Here is a 14,088-nt window from a genome sequence, read left to right as displayed (position 1 = left end):
ACATTTGTGCACTGAGTAATTTCTTCAATAAAAACAGTATGAATAAGCCAGTTCTAAAACCTGCAGACAAATCATTGCAAACTCCACGTTGTCAACACCGTCCGCATCAGAAACCGGAAAAGGAAATGTGATTGTGTATGATCATGAAATATACTTAACATGCCAATGAGGTAGAGGGTGACAACCTTTTGTGCGCAGTTTAAATTCCTTTGTGCGCTGGTAGCTAAAGACGTGTATGTGCACATACCTTAGAGAGAACATTGGTTTGAGCTGCTCAGAGCTGGGATCGGTCGCATCTGATGTGGTGTTTGCATGTTCTCCACGTCACTGCGCAAGTTTCCCCCGCATTCCAGTGATGTGTGGGTCAGTGCCCTCTGTGTGAGGGTGAGGGGTGGAGTCTTGGGGGAGTTGTTGCATGGGCCAAAGTTCAGAGTAAAGTAGGTGTATGTCACCACGGGTTACCTTGTTATTCCTTTCCCTGCAGGTAGTTCTTTTCCTTAAGCACCTCAGCCCAGCTGGGGCACAGGCTACTGACGGCAGCTCACCACGCCTCTGTCCTGGGCTGCTCTTTCAAGTTGTAGCCCACCTTTGAGATCCTTCCCCTTCCAGGGACGGGGTCTTTGGGATCCTTCCCCTCCCAGGGTTGGGGTCTTTGAGATCCTTCCCCTCCCAGGGACGGGGTCTTTGTGAATCCTTCCCCTCCCAGGGACGGGGTCTTTGAGATCCTTCCCCTCCCAGGGACGGGGTCTTTGTGAATCCTTCCCCTCCCAGGGACGGGGCCTTTGAGATCCTTCCCCTCCCAGGGATGGGGTCTTTGTGAATCCTTCCTCTCCCAGGGATGAGGTTTTTGGAGCCTCTGTTGGTGTTTCTGTCGCTCTGGGTTTTTATGGGATGGGGTTGCTAACCCCATGTACAACCCTCCTCCTTCCACAGCCGGGCTTGGCAGAATCTTGCAGGCATTTACAGGAAAATAAAGAAATACAAAAGAATGTATGAAAAATTGTCCGTAACCAAAACCTGACAACGAGCTGTGGAGATGGAAGCAACACACACAAAATGCTGGAGGAACTCAGCAGGCCAGGCAGCATCTATGGGAAAGTGCATATCGACTGTTTACTCTTAAACTGTGCTAAGTCCTTACAGGTGGTGATGGGAATTGAAGCTGGATTACTGACATTACATGAACTGCCATCCCACCGTGTCACCCCCCCCCCACCCCGGGAGCGGAAATCTGAAACCTTTAAGTCTGGATTGAACCTCCCCGGTCCCCGGAGGCCTGGTGTGAGGCTGCGGAGGGGTTATCACAGGATTGTTGGAGTGTGCTCTGGAGGGAGAGGCATGCAGGGGGAGGGGGTCTAGATCACCACTTCCCTGGGCTGCCTATCCACGGGGCAATTGTGTGGGAGGGCACAGCTGTCCGGGACAGGGACAACAACATGTTTCTTCACCCCGAGGGTGCTGGGACCTCCTCCCACAGCACGGGGTGGGGATCCAGTCACTGAGGACATTCCAGGCAGAGGTTGGACATTGCGGGCGGGGGGGGGTCAGTACGATAGCAGGTCAGGAGTTGAATAATCAGCTGATGCTGTCTCTACACAGGGTACTTCTGGTACGAGTGTAAGGAGGTGTGGATCGAGGGGCTGCGTAGTTATCTATTGGACTGGTGGAACTTCCTGGACATTTTCATCCTGAGTATGTACCTGGCGTCCTTCGCCCTCCGCATCGTCATCTACCTGAGCGGCAAGCTCTACTGCCAGGCTGACCCCACTTCCTTCTACTGCCTTTACTTCACCGTCACCGGTGAGTACGTGGGGGGAGTGGGGACGCGGCTCCCTCACCCGCCCTCACAAATGTACAAAACTTTATCCAAATACAAAAGACATACCAAGGTCAGGGGCTATAATACAGTTACTGAAAACAAAGTGAAATACTTCCTGGCATTTATAATGACCCCATTCCCGGAAATCCTCCCGAACCCATAATGGTCGCATGCTCCCTCTCTGAGATCCTGGCATGGATGTAATCCCCGGAAGAGGGCCAGGCAGTCGGATCGGGCAGAGCCCGAGACAGCCCACTGTCTGGATCCATGAACAGCCAACAGGGCCAGGCCCAGGCCCAAGAGCAAGCCTACCAGGACATCCTCTGGGTGATCTCCCCCAACCACACACCATCACCCTCCCCCACCCCCCCCAACCAGGAGCGTGAGGCTGAAGGGCAGCAGAACTGAGGAACAACTCATTCAGATATTCAATTCAAATATAGTCAATTCAATATTCAAACAGGGGCTGCAACTTCTCAAAGATTTGAAACGTTCATTTTATTGTCAAAGTATGCATGTATAATACAACTCTGATACTAGTCTTCTCCAGATAGCCATGAAATACAGAAAAAAACACAGGAACCATTGAAAGAAAGGACATCAACCCCCCCACACACACACACAAAATCTAACAGATCGCCCACACAGAACAATCTACAAGGACATCAGACCCCAAATCCCCAACCCCTCCATCTCAAAAACAAATATATCGCTCACCCAGAACTCCAATCCGCCAGTCAGCAACAAGAAAGAAAACACAGAAGACTGAATGAGAGCAATACAAGTTACAGTCTACTCCAATAATCACAGAAATCTCAGAATTTCAAAAACACCCTCCTGTTGGAATCAAACTCAGTACTTCCATGAAGAGCAGCCACTGACCTCCTCTGCATTCACCACGATGCTTCAATTTTCCTCAACACTTCAAAGTGGAGTTGATCATAGCCCCACGCCTCTGGTTTTCTCCATGAGGCAGCTCCCGCTCTCAGTCCTCTCCAGGGACAGCAGAGTGACAGATCATTCCATCGAACTCCAAACTGTATGTCACAGTTTCTGAAACACACTCAAACCAAAAAGAACAAGTAGAAGGCATAGAAAAAGTGAAATAATTGGAGAGGTTAGCTATCTGAAAGATGTCACTTGAGGAATCATTGTTCGCAGGCACCATCTTGACCAGAAAACATGGTGACTGACTGCTCCCTCATGGCTTCTCCAGGCCCTTGCTGAGCCACAGAGAAACACGTGCCCTCCAGGCTGGGACTAGGGGAAGACCCTGGCTCCTCCTCCCACAGCGGAGAGGCCTGGAGATTTTTCTTCTTCTCTTGCCTTCCTGCCCTTTACCTCAACCCAAGCCTCCTTGGTAACTGTGCTGCATTTGTCCCGCCACCCTCCGCCTCAGGGTAAGGAGCAGCAATGGAGGGAAGAGCAATGGAGGCCGATGCAACATGGGAGGCCCTGTTGTGCCACCATGATGGAGTTAGCAGCCTGGCGTTTAGGGTAATTCTTACCAATATGCCAGTACTCCCTGTAGGCATGTACCGCGGCTGGGGCACAGCCCTGCAGAACCGGTAAAGCTCCCTTCTGTGAAAGCATCGCTCAGCGGTCCCAGCCGTTCCAGCTCCATGAATACCTCACGATAGAGGCCCAGACGTCCTCCATCTGGCACGAACAGTGCACGAGTGACCGGCAACCTTACCTCAGAATGCAGGGGAGGGAGGAAATCTACTTCCAGGAAGTGAAGGTGGACATTATAGAGGGTCACTTTCTGTATGGGGCCAGTCACAGGGTCTACCGGTACAAAGACATCTTCCACACTTATCCCCATACTCAGGGCCAGGGACACGTCCCTAATGGACTGTAGGTAGAAAAGGGACTTTCGGTGCATCTTACCAATTCAAATACTGCCCTCTTCCCCACCCACAGACACAACCATGATAGTTAACGTCTCCTCAGCACTCAAGGGTAAAGGGAGATCGTATTGCACCATGTTTTTTAGAGATATCAGTCTGAAAGGTGGTGGCTCTTCAGTAGTCCTTTCACCAGAAACTACGGCTCCTGTGTACGAACTAAGTCCAGCCATGTTAAAGTCCTACACAGTCAGAAATCAAAACTCTGCTGAATTAACTCAGTCATGAGATTCATCCGTCTTTTGAAGAGCATTCCCATGAAGAGGGAAAGCACAGTAGTCTCCTCCAGACAGCCAGGGAAGTCTGTGCGGTGAAACTCCAGCACTGACCCCTCCCTGTCCATGTTCCACTGTCCGCGCTATAGCCCAAGGATTCGCCACGAAACTTCACCCAGTCATCCCGGGCCAAGTGCCCCAGGTGGATGAGGCCTTACTGATGTTAACAGTCAGAGAAATCCGTTCCAGCTCCCAGTAAAAGTTGCAGACACAAACCTTGGCAAGCCAGCAGCCACTGCTGCTACATGAGGACAGACTCAACAAAACTCGGCAAAACAGCCAGAAAACTACTGCACTTCATCACCTCTCTCCACCTTCCTCCGTCATCATCACCATTCTTCAGGGTTTAATTTTAAATTAAATCAACTTTTTCTGAGAGCTCACACATAGTACTACCCAATGAAACACCTTCCACCCCAAGTCCCCACTGTCCAGGGGAAGCACCCCTGTGTAAAGAGATTTCCACTGGGGACCTCCTCTGCTGCCTGACGGTAACACGGATCACCAGGGCGTGTCCGGTCAGCAGATGAAGGTGAGGAAGTGAAAGGTGAGCAGGAGCAGCCCGTACGAGTAATGTTTTGGAACGTCACGGTGGACCTCCCTGCGAGACGGCTCACATTGTGCGGGACCTTTTCCCGCGTACTATCCTGAGGCCTGGGTCCGATCAGCACATCAGGAGGTGGTGCAGCCTCCACTTCCCCGCGCCACCCCTCCCACAGTACTGCCCCTCCAACAATGTGGCACCCTGTGGGCTGACTATGACTCTGCTCTGAGTCGGGGGGAGTGTGCTGTCTGCACACCCAGTCAAGAGATACCCCACCCTTGGAACTGGGTCGGGGACATTGAAGGATGCGGAGTTGGGGGTGGGGACGTGCAGGTGGGGGAAACGCAGTGGGTAATCTGTGAGTCCAGCTAGAGTTGCAGTGGGGACCGGGTGGGATGAGCTGGGTCACAGTAGGACAAGGAGACGAGTTGGGACACAGTGGGAATGTGGTTGGGACGGGGTGGGATGAGTTGGGTCACAGTAGGACAAGGGGATGAGTTGGGACACAAACAACAGGAATTCTGCAGATGCTGGAAATTCAAGCAACACACATCAAAGTTGCTGGTGAACGCAGCAGGCCAGGCAGCATCTCTAGGAAGAGGTACAGTCGACGTTTCAGGCCGAGACCCTTCATCTGTTAGTCTTGACGAAGGGTCTCGGCCTGAAACGTCGACTGTACCTCTTCCTAGAGGTGCTGCCTGGCCTGCTGCGTTCACCAGCAACTTTGATGAGTTGGGACACAGTGGGAATGCGGTTGGGACGGATGGGATGGGATGAGTTGAGACACAGTGGGAATTTGGATGGGACAGGACGGGATGAGTTGGGTCACAGTAGGAAGTGGTGCAGTGTAGTCGTGGATGGAGGTGAATATGGGGGTGACATGTTGGGACACGACTGAACACTGGGTGGCAGTGGGACCTGTATGCGTCGGGGGGGGGGGGCGCTGGGTTGTAGTTCTGCCTGTACGTGATGGCCCGGATCTGTTCCCCCACCCCCCACAGAAAGACACCAATGGATGCAGGAGGACCCGCAGATGGTGGCTGAGGTTCTGTTTGCCATCACCAGTATGCTGAGCCTGGCACGTCTCACCTCCATCCTGCCCGCGCACGAGACCCTCGGAACCCTGCAGATATCCATCGGAAGGATGATCGATGACATGATGAGGTTTGTCCTCCTGAATTCCCCACCTGTCAGCCATTACCGTGATGGAGAGACAGTTAATCCCCCCAAACCCACCTTCCGTCACCTCTCTCTCAGCTTTCGACAGCCGTTATCATGAGTGATGGAGGGACACTAAATCTCTCCAAAGCCACCTTCCCCTCATCACCTCTCTCTCAGCTTTCGACAGCCATCACTGTGTTGGAGAGGCACTAAAGGTTAACATGCAAGTCGAGTCGGTGGTAAGGAAGGCAAATACAATATTAGCATTCATTTCAAGAGCAAAGATGTGATGCTGAGACTTCATAAGGCATTGGTCAGACCGTAATTTGAGCATTGAGAGCAGCTTTCAGCCCCTTATCTAAGAAAAGATGTGCTGGCGTTGGAATGATTCTGGGAATGAAAGGGTTAATGTCTGAGGCATGTTTGAATGTATTTAATGAAGAATGAGGGGATCTGGCTGAAGCTTATTCATAGAGTGGATGTGGAGAGGATGTTTCCTGTAGTGGGGGAGTGTAGGACCAGAGACACAGATAGAGTGGATGTGGAGAGGATGCTTCCTATAGTGGAGGAGTCTAGGACCAGAGGACACAGATAGAGTGGATGTGGAGAGGATGTTTCCTATAGTGGGGGAGTCTAGGACCAGAGGACACAGATAGAGTGGATGTGGAGAGGATATTCCCTATAGTGGGGGAATCTAGGACCAGAGGACACAGATAGAGTGGATGTGGAGAGGATATTCCCTATAGTGGGGGAATCTAGGACCAGAGGACACAGATAGAGTGGATGTGGAGAGGATATTCCCTATAGTGGGGGAATCTAGGACCAGAGGACACAGATAGAGTGGATGTGGAGAGGATGCTTCCTATAGTGGAGGAGTCTAGGACCAGAGGACACAGATAGAGTGGATGTGGAGAGGATGTTTCCTATAGTGGGGGAGTCTAGGACCAGGGGACACAGATAGAGTGGATGTGGAGAGGATATTCCCTATAGTGGGGGAATCTAGGACCAGAGGACACAGATAGAGTGGATGTGGAGAGGATATTCCCTATAGTGGGGGAATCTAGGACCAGAGGACACAGATAGAGTGGATGTGGAGAGGATGTTTCCTGTAGTGGGGGAGTCTAGGACCAGAGGGCACAGATGGAGTGGATGTGGAGAGGATGTTCCCTATAGTGGGGGGGAGTCTAGGACCAGAGGGCACAGATGGAGTGGATGTGGAGAGGATGTTTCCATGGTGGGAGACACTAGGACCAGAGGACACAACCTCAAAATAGAGAGATATCCACTTAGAACTCAGATGAGGGAAAATTTCTTCAGGTGGATGGTGGTGAATCTGTGGAACTCATTGCCACAGCCAGCTGTGGAGGACTCATCATTGTGTATATTTAAAGTGGGGATTGATAGGTTCATGAATGAGCAGAGTGCCAGAGGTTTCGAGGAGAAGGCAGGGGAATGGGGTTGAGAGGGAAATGGATCAGCTGTATTCCAGGCAGTTTCTAGAGTAGGTTACGTGATCGGCACAACACTGTGGGCCGAAGGGCCTGTAGTGAGCTGTAGATTTCTCTGTTCGATGTTCTGTGATGAAATGGCAGAGCAGACTGGATGGATCAAATGGCCTAATTCTGCTCCTATCATGAACATATATGACATGAAATCTATTTTTGAAGATCTCCTCAATTATGGGGAGGGTGGTGCCTATGATGAAGTTGGCTGAGTTGACAACTTTCTCCAGCTTTTTCCGATCCTGTGCAGTGGCCCCTCCCTCGCTCTCTCCCCCCACACCAGACGGTGAGTATGCTCCGCACGGTACAATACAGAAACCTGAGTGTCTTTGCTGATACACCCTTCGCCCCCACCCTGACCTCGCTCCCTCCCTACCTCCTCCTCCTCTCTCAGACGACCCATCCACAACCCTTCACCCCAACCTCACCTCCTCGCCCACCCTCCTTCCCTCCACATCCCTGACTCCTCACACTCCCCCAACGCAGGAGGGATGTGGTCTGCGATGTCGGTGAGCGTGTCTGTGATGGGGGCGTCTGGGAATCTCACACACATGTTTGCGTGTTTCCAGGTTCATGTTCCTGCTGATGATCATCCTCACGGCGTTCCTGTGCGGGATCAACAACATCTACGTCCACTACGTCGACCTCGAACGCCTCGGCAAGTAAGGGACCTTCGGCGACCCCTCCCTCACTGGCAGTTCCACACTGACCCATCCCCACGGCATCCGGCATCGGCCCTCACACAGACCGGACACCCCCCACCCTCACCGAAACCAGGTCACACACAGACCGGACACCCCCCACCCTCACCGAAACCGACTCTCACACAGACCGGACACTCCCCATCCTCACCGAAACCGACTATCACACAGACCAGACACCCCCCACCCTCACCGAAACCGACTATCACACAGACCGGACACTTCCCACCCTGACCGAAACCGACTCTCACACACAGACCGGACACTCCCCACCCTCACCGAAACCGACCCTCACACAGACCGGACACTCCCCACCCTCACCAAAACCCACTGTCACACACAGACCGGACACTCCCCACTCTCACCGAAACCAACTGTCACACACAGACCAGACAGTCCCCACCCTCACCGAAACCGACCGTCACACAGACCAGACAGTCCCCACCCTCACCGAAACCGACCGTCACACAGACCGGACGCTACCCACCCTCACTGAATCCGACTGTCACACAGACCGGACACTCCCCACCCTCACCGAAACCGACTCTCACACAGAATGGACACTCCCCACCCTCACCGAAACCGACTCTCACACAGAATTGACACTCCCCACCCTCACCGAAACCGACCGTCACACACAGACCGGACACTCCCCACCCTCACCGAAACCGACTGTCACTCAGACCGGACACCCCCCACACTCACCGAAAGCAACTGTCACTCAGACCGGACACTCCCCACCCTCACCGAAACCAACTGTCACACACAGACCGGACAGTCCCCACCCTCACCGAAACCGACTGTCACACTGACCGGACACTCCCCACCCTCACCGAAACCAACTGTCACACAGAACGGACACTCCCCACCCTCACTGAAACCGACCGTCACACAGACCGGACACTCCCCACCCTGACCGAAACAGACTCTGACACATACCGGACACTCCCCACCCTCACCAAAACTGACCCTCACAGAGACCGGACACTCCCTACCCTCACCGAAACTGACTGTCACACAGACCGGACACCCCCCACCCTCACCGAAACCGACTCTCACACATACTGGACACGCCCCACCCTCACCGAAACCGACTATCACACAGACCGGACACCCCCCACCCTCACCGAAACCGACCGTCACACACAGACCGGACACTCCCCACCCTCACGGAAACCGACTGTCACTCAGACCGGACACTCCCCACCCTCACCGAAACCGACCCTCACACAGACCGGACGCTACCCACCTTCACCGAAACCGACTGTCATACAGACCAGACACCCCCCACCCTCACCGAAACCGACCGTCACACACAGACCGGACACTCCCCACCCTCACGGAAACCGACTGTCACTCAGACCGGACACTCCCCACCCTCACCGAAACCGACCCTCACACAGACCGGACGCTACCCACCCTCACCGAAACCGACTGTCATACAGACCAGACACCCCCCACCCTCACCGAAACTGACTCTCACACAGACTGGACAATCCCCACCCTCACCGAAACCGACCGTCACACACAGACCGGACACTCCCCACCCTCACTGAAACCGACCCTCACACAGACCGGACACTCCCCACCCTCACCGAAACCGACTATCACACAGACCGGACACTCCCCACCCTCACCGAAACCGACCGTCACACAGACCGGACGCTACCCACCCTCACCGAAACCGACTGTCATACAGACCGGACACCCCCCACCCTCACCGAAACCGACTCTCACACATACTGGACACTCCCCACCCTCACCGAAACCGACCGTCACACACAGACCGGACACTCCCCACCCTCACCGAAACCGACTGTCACACAGACCGGACACTCCCCACCCTCACCGAAACCGACCCTCACACAGACCGGACACTGCGTGGGGGGTAAGGATGGGGAATTCCACTGGCAAATTTACCCCTGAGAAGATGCATTAACAGAGAAGAGGGTGAAGGAGTGACATGGGGCAATTAGAAGGTCAACAGGGGAGTAACGTGGGCTCGAGTAGGGCAGAGATGAAGGGAGGAGTTTAAGAGCGTGATCCTGCCCCACCGAATATTATCTCAGCTTGCTCCTGCCCCACCGAACTCGTTTCTGCATACCTCGACACTGTTTTATCACCCCTTGTTCAATCCCTTCCGACCTATGTTCATGACACTTCTCACGCTCTTAAACTTTTCGATGATTTTAAGTTCCCTGGCCCCCACCGCTTTATTTTCACCATGGATGTCCAGTCCTTATATACTTCCATCCCCCATCAGGAAGGTCTCAAAGCTCTACGCTTCTTTTTGGATTCCAGACCTAATCAGTTCCCCTCTACCACCACACTGCTCCGTCTAGTGGAATTAATCCTTACTCTTAATAATTTCTCCTTTGGCTCCTCACACTTCCTCCAAACTAAAGGTGTAGCTATAGTCACCCGTATGGGTCCTAGCTATGCCTGCCTTTCCGTTGGCTTTGTGGAACAATCTATGTTCCGTGCCTATTCTGGTATCTGTCCCCCACTTTTCCTTCGCTACATCGACGACTGCATTGGCGCTGCTTCCTGCACGCATGCAGAACTCGTTGACTTTATTAACTTTGCCTCCTACTTTCACCCTGCCCTCAAGTTTACCTGGTCCATTTCCGACACCTCCCTCCCCTTTCTAGATCTTTCTGTCTCTGTCTCTGGAGACAGCTTATCCACTGATGTCTACTATAAGCCTACTGACTCTCACAGCTATCTGGATTATTCCTCTTCTCACCCTGTCTCTTGCAAAAACGCCGTCCCCTTCTCACAATTCCTCTGTCTCTGCCGCATCTGCTCTCAGGATGAGGCTTTTCATTCTAGGACGAGGGAGATGTCTTCCTTTTTTAAAGAAAGGGGCTTCCCTTCCTCCGCTATCAACTCTGCTCTTAAACGCATCTCCCCCATTTCACGTACATCTGCTCTCACTCCATCCTCCCACCACCCCAATAGGAATAGGGTTCCCCTGGTCCTCACCTACCACCCCACCAGCCTCCGGGTCCAACATATTATTCTCCGTAACTTCCGCCACCTCCAACGGGATCCCACCACTAAGCACATCTTTCTCTCCCCCCCACCTCTGCATTCCGCAGGGATCGCTCCCTACACAACTCCCTTGTCCATTTGTCCACCCCATCCCTCCCCACTGATCTCCCTCCTGGCACTTATCCGTGTAAGCGGAACAAGTGCTACACATGCCCTTACACTTCCTCCCTTACCACCGTTCAGGGCCCCAAACAGTCCTTCCAGGTGAGGCAACACTTCACCTGTGAGTCCACTGGGGTGATATACTGCATCCGGTGCTCCCGATGTGGCCTTTTATATATTGGCGAGACCTGACGCAGACTGGGAGACCGCTTTGCTGAACATCTACGCTCTGTCCGCCAGAGAAAGCAGGATCTCCCAGTGGCCACACATTTTAATTCCACATCCCATTCCCATTCTGACATGTCTATCCACGGCCTCCTCTACTGTAAAGATGAAGCCATCCTCAGGTTGGAGGAACAACACCTTATATTCCGTCTGGGTAGCCTCCAACCTGATGGCATGAACATCGACTTCTCTAACTTCCGTTAATGCCCCACCTCCCCCTTGTACCCCATCTGTTACTCATTTTTATGCACACATTCTTTCTCTCACTCTCCTTTTTCTCCCTCTGTCCCTCTGAATATACCTCTTGCCCATCCTCTGGGTCCCCCCCCCTTGTCTTTCTTCCCGGACCTCCTGTCCCATGATCCTCTCGTATCCCCTTTGCCAATCACCTGTCCAGCTCTTGGCTCCTTCCCTCCCACTCCTGTCTTCTCCTATCATTTTGGATCTCCCTCTCCCCCTCCAACTTTCAAATCCCTTACTCACTCTTCCTTCAGTTAGTCCTGACGAAGGGTCTCGGCCTGAAACGTCAACTGCACCTCTTCCTACAGATGCTGCCTGGCCTGCTGTGTTCACCAGCAACTTTGATGTGTGTTGCAAAGATTGCAGCATGCTGTTGTGCAGAGGGACTTGGGAGTGCTTGTTCATTAATCGTTAAAAGGTTGGCTTGCAGGTACAACGGGTTGTTAAGAAGACAAACAGAATGTTGGCCTTCATTGCTAGGGAATTGAATTCAAGAGCAGGGAGGTCATAGAAACATAGAAACATAGAAAATAGGTGCAGGAGTAGGCCATTCGGCCCTTCGAGCCTGCACCGCCTTTTATTATGATCATGGCTGATCATCCAACTCAGAACACCGCCCCAGCCTTCCCTCCATACCCCCTGATCCCCGTAGCCACAAGGGCCATATCTAACTCCCTCTTAAATATAGCCAATGAACTGGCCTCAACTGTTTCCTGTGGCAGAGAATTCCACAGATTCACCACTCTCTGTGTGAAGAAGTTTTTCCTAATCTCCGTCCTAAAAGGCTTCCCCTTTATCCTCAAACTGTGACCCCTCGTTCTGGACTTCCCCAACATTGGGAACAATCTTCCTGCATCTAGCCTGTCCAATCCCTTTAGGATCTTATACGTTTCAATACGTCATGCTGCAACTATACAGGGTACTGGTGAGGCCACACCTGGAGTACTGTGTGCAGTTCTGGTCTCCATACTTGAGGAAGGATATACTGGCTTTGGAGGCAGTGCAGAGGAGGTTCACCAGGTTGATTCCAGGGATGAAGGGGTTAACCTATGAGGAGAGATTGAGTCACCTGGGACTATACTTTCTGGAATTCAGAAGAATGAGAGGGGATCTTATAGAAGCATATCAAAATTTTGAAAGGGATAGATAAGATAGAAGTAGGAAAGTTGTTTCCATTGGTAGGTGAGACTAGAACTAGGGGACATTACCTCAAGATTCAGGGGAGAAGATTTAGGACGGAGATGAGGAGAAACTGTTTTTCCCAGAGAGTGGTGAATCTGTGGAATTCTCTGCCCAGGGAAGCAGTTGAGGCTTCCTCACTAAATATATTTAAGAAACAGTTAGATAGGTTTTTACATAGTAGGGGAATTAAGGGTTATGGGGAAAAGGCAGGTAGATGGAGCTGAGTTTACGGACAGATGCAAACACGAGGAAATCTGCAGATGCTGGAAATTCAAGCAACATACACAAAAATTGCTGGTGAACACAGCAGGCCAGGCAGCATCTCTAGGAAGAGGTACAGTCGACGTTTCGGGCCGGGACTCTTCCTATAGATGCTGCCTGGCCTGCTGCGTTCACCAGCATTTTTAGTGTGTGTTGCTCAGTGGAAAAAGCCTGCTTGTGTTTACCCTGTCTATACCTCTCATAATTTTGTATACCTCTATCAATTTTCCTCTCAGTCTTCTCCATTCTATGGAATAAAGTCGTAACCTGTTCATCCTTTCCTGGTAACTCAAGTCCTCACCTTTCCCCGCTCTTTCCATGCTCTTTACATCTTTCCTGCAGGCAGGTGACCAAAGCTGATCAGGCCTCACCAACAGCTTGTACAACTTCAACTTAACATCCCATCTCCTGTACTCAGTACATTGATGTAGTAAGGCCAATGTGCCAAAAACTTCCTTAATGACCCACTTTTGATGAGTTATGGACCTGTATTCCCAGATCCCTTTGTTGTTCTACCACACTCCTGGGTTGGTGATTCTGGAATGAAAAGCCTCATCCTGAGAGCAGATGTGGCGGAGACAGAGGGATTGAGGGAAGGGGATGGCGTTTTTTACAGGTTGTAAAACTTTTTTACAAGTTGCCACCCTAACCTGGGGTGGTGAGTGAGTTCTATCTGGGGCAGACACGGGGTTCCAGTGGAGGGGAGGGAGGGGGGTTCCAACAGGGGTGGGGGAGAAGGGGTTTCCAATAGGGGGCAGAAAGAGGGGGTTCCAACAGGGGGTGAGAAAGGGGGTTCCAGTCGGGGGAGGAAAGAGAGGGGGTTCCAACGGGGGGAGAGAGGGGGTTCCAACGGGGAGAGAGAAGGGGTTTCCAATGGGGGAGAGGAGAGAGGGGCTTCCAGAGGGGGGGGGGAGAGATAGAGGGAGAATCAATGGGGGGAGAGAGGGGGGGTTCCAACGGGGAGAGAGATAGAGGTGTTCCAATGGGGGGGGAGAGAAGGGGTTCCAATGGGGGAGAGGAGAGAGGGGGTTCCAATGGGGGAGAGAGAGGGTTCTAATAAGGTGACGTGGAGGGGTTCTAACGGGCAGGATGGAGAGGGGGGTTCCAACATTGAG

The 14,088-nt window shown here is 52.5% G+C and overlaps 1 protein-coding gene across 1 annotated transcript in view; it reads left to right on the top strand.

Moving 5' to 3' along the window:
• trpc2b (transient receptor potential cation channel subfamily C member 2b) overlaps positions 1-14,088 on the top strand; it is a 57,613-nt gene that overhangs the window by 32,252 nt on the left and 11,273 nt on the right. The window contains exons 6-8 of the mRNA XM_072264217.1: positions 1,600-1,800; positions 5,547-5,709; positions 7,778-7,870. Coding sequence (XP_072120318.1) covers positions 1,600-1,800; positions 5,547-5,709; positions 7,778-7,870 — 457 coding nt within the window. The remainder of the gene's footprint in view (positions 1-1,599; positions 1,801-5,546; positions 5,710-7,777; positions 7,871-14,088) is intronic.

Source organism: Mobula birostris, chromosome 7, assembly GCF_030028105.1.
Source record: "Mobula birostris isolate sMobBir1 chromosome 7, sMobBir1.hap1, whole genome shotgun sequence".
NCBI lineage: Eukaryota > Metazoa > Chordata > Chondrichthyes > Myliobatiformes > Myliobatidae > Mobula > Mobula birostris.
Note: the sequence above shows the minus strand (reverse complement) of the source record. Positions and strands in the feature narration are given on the sequence as shown.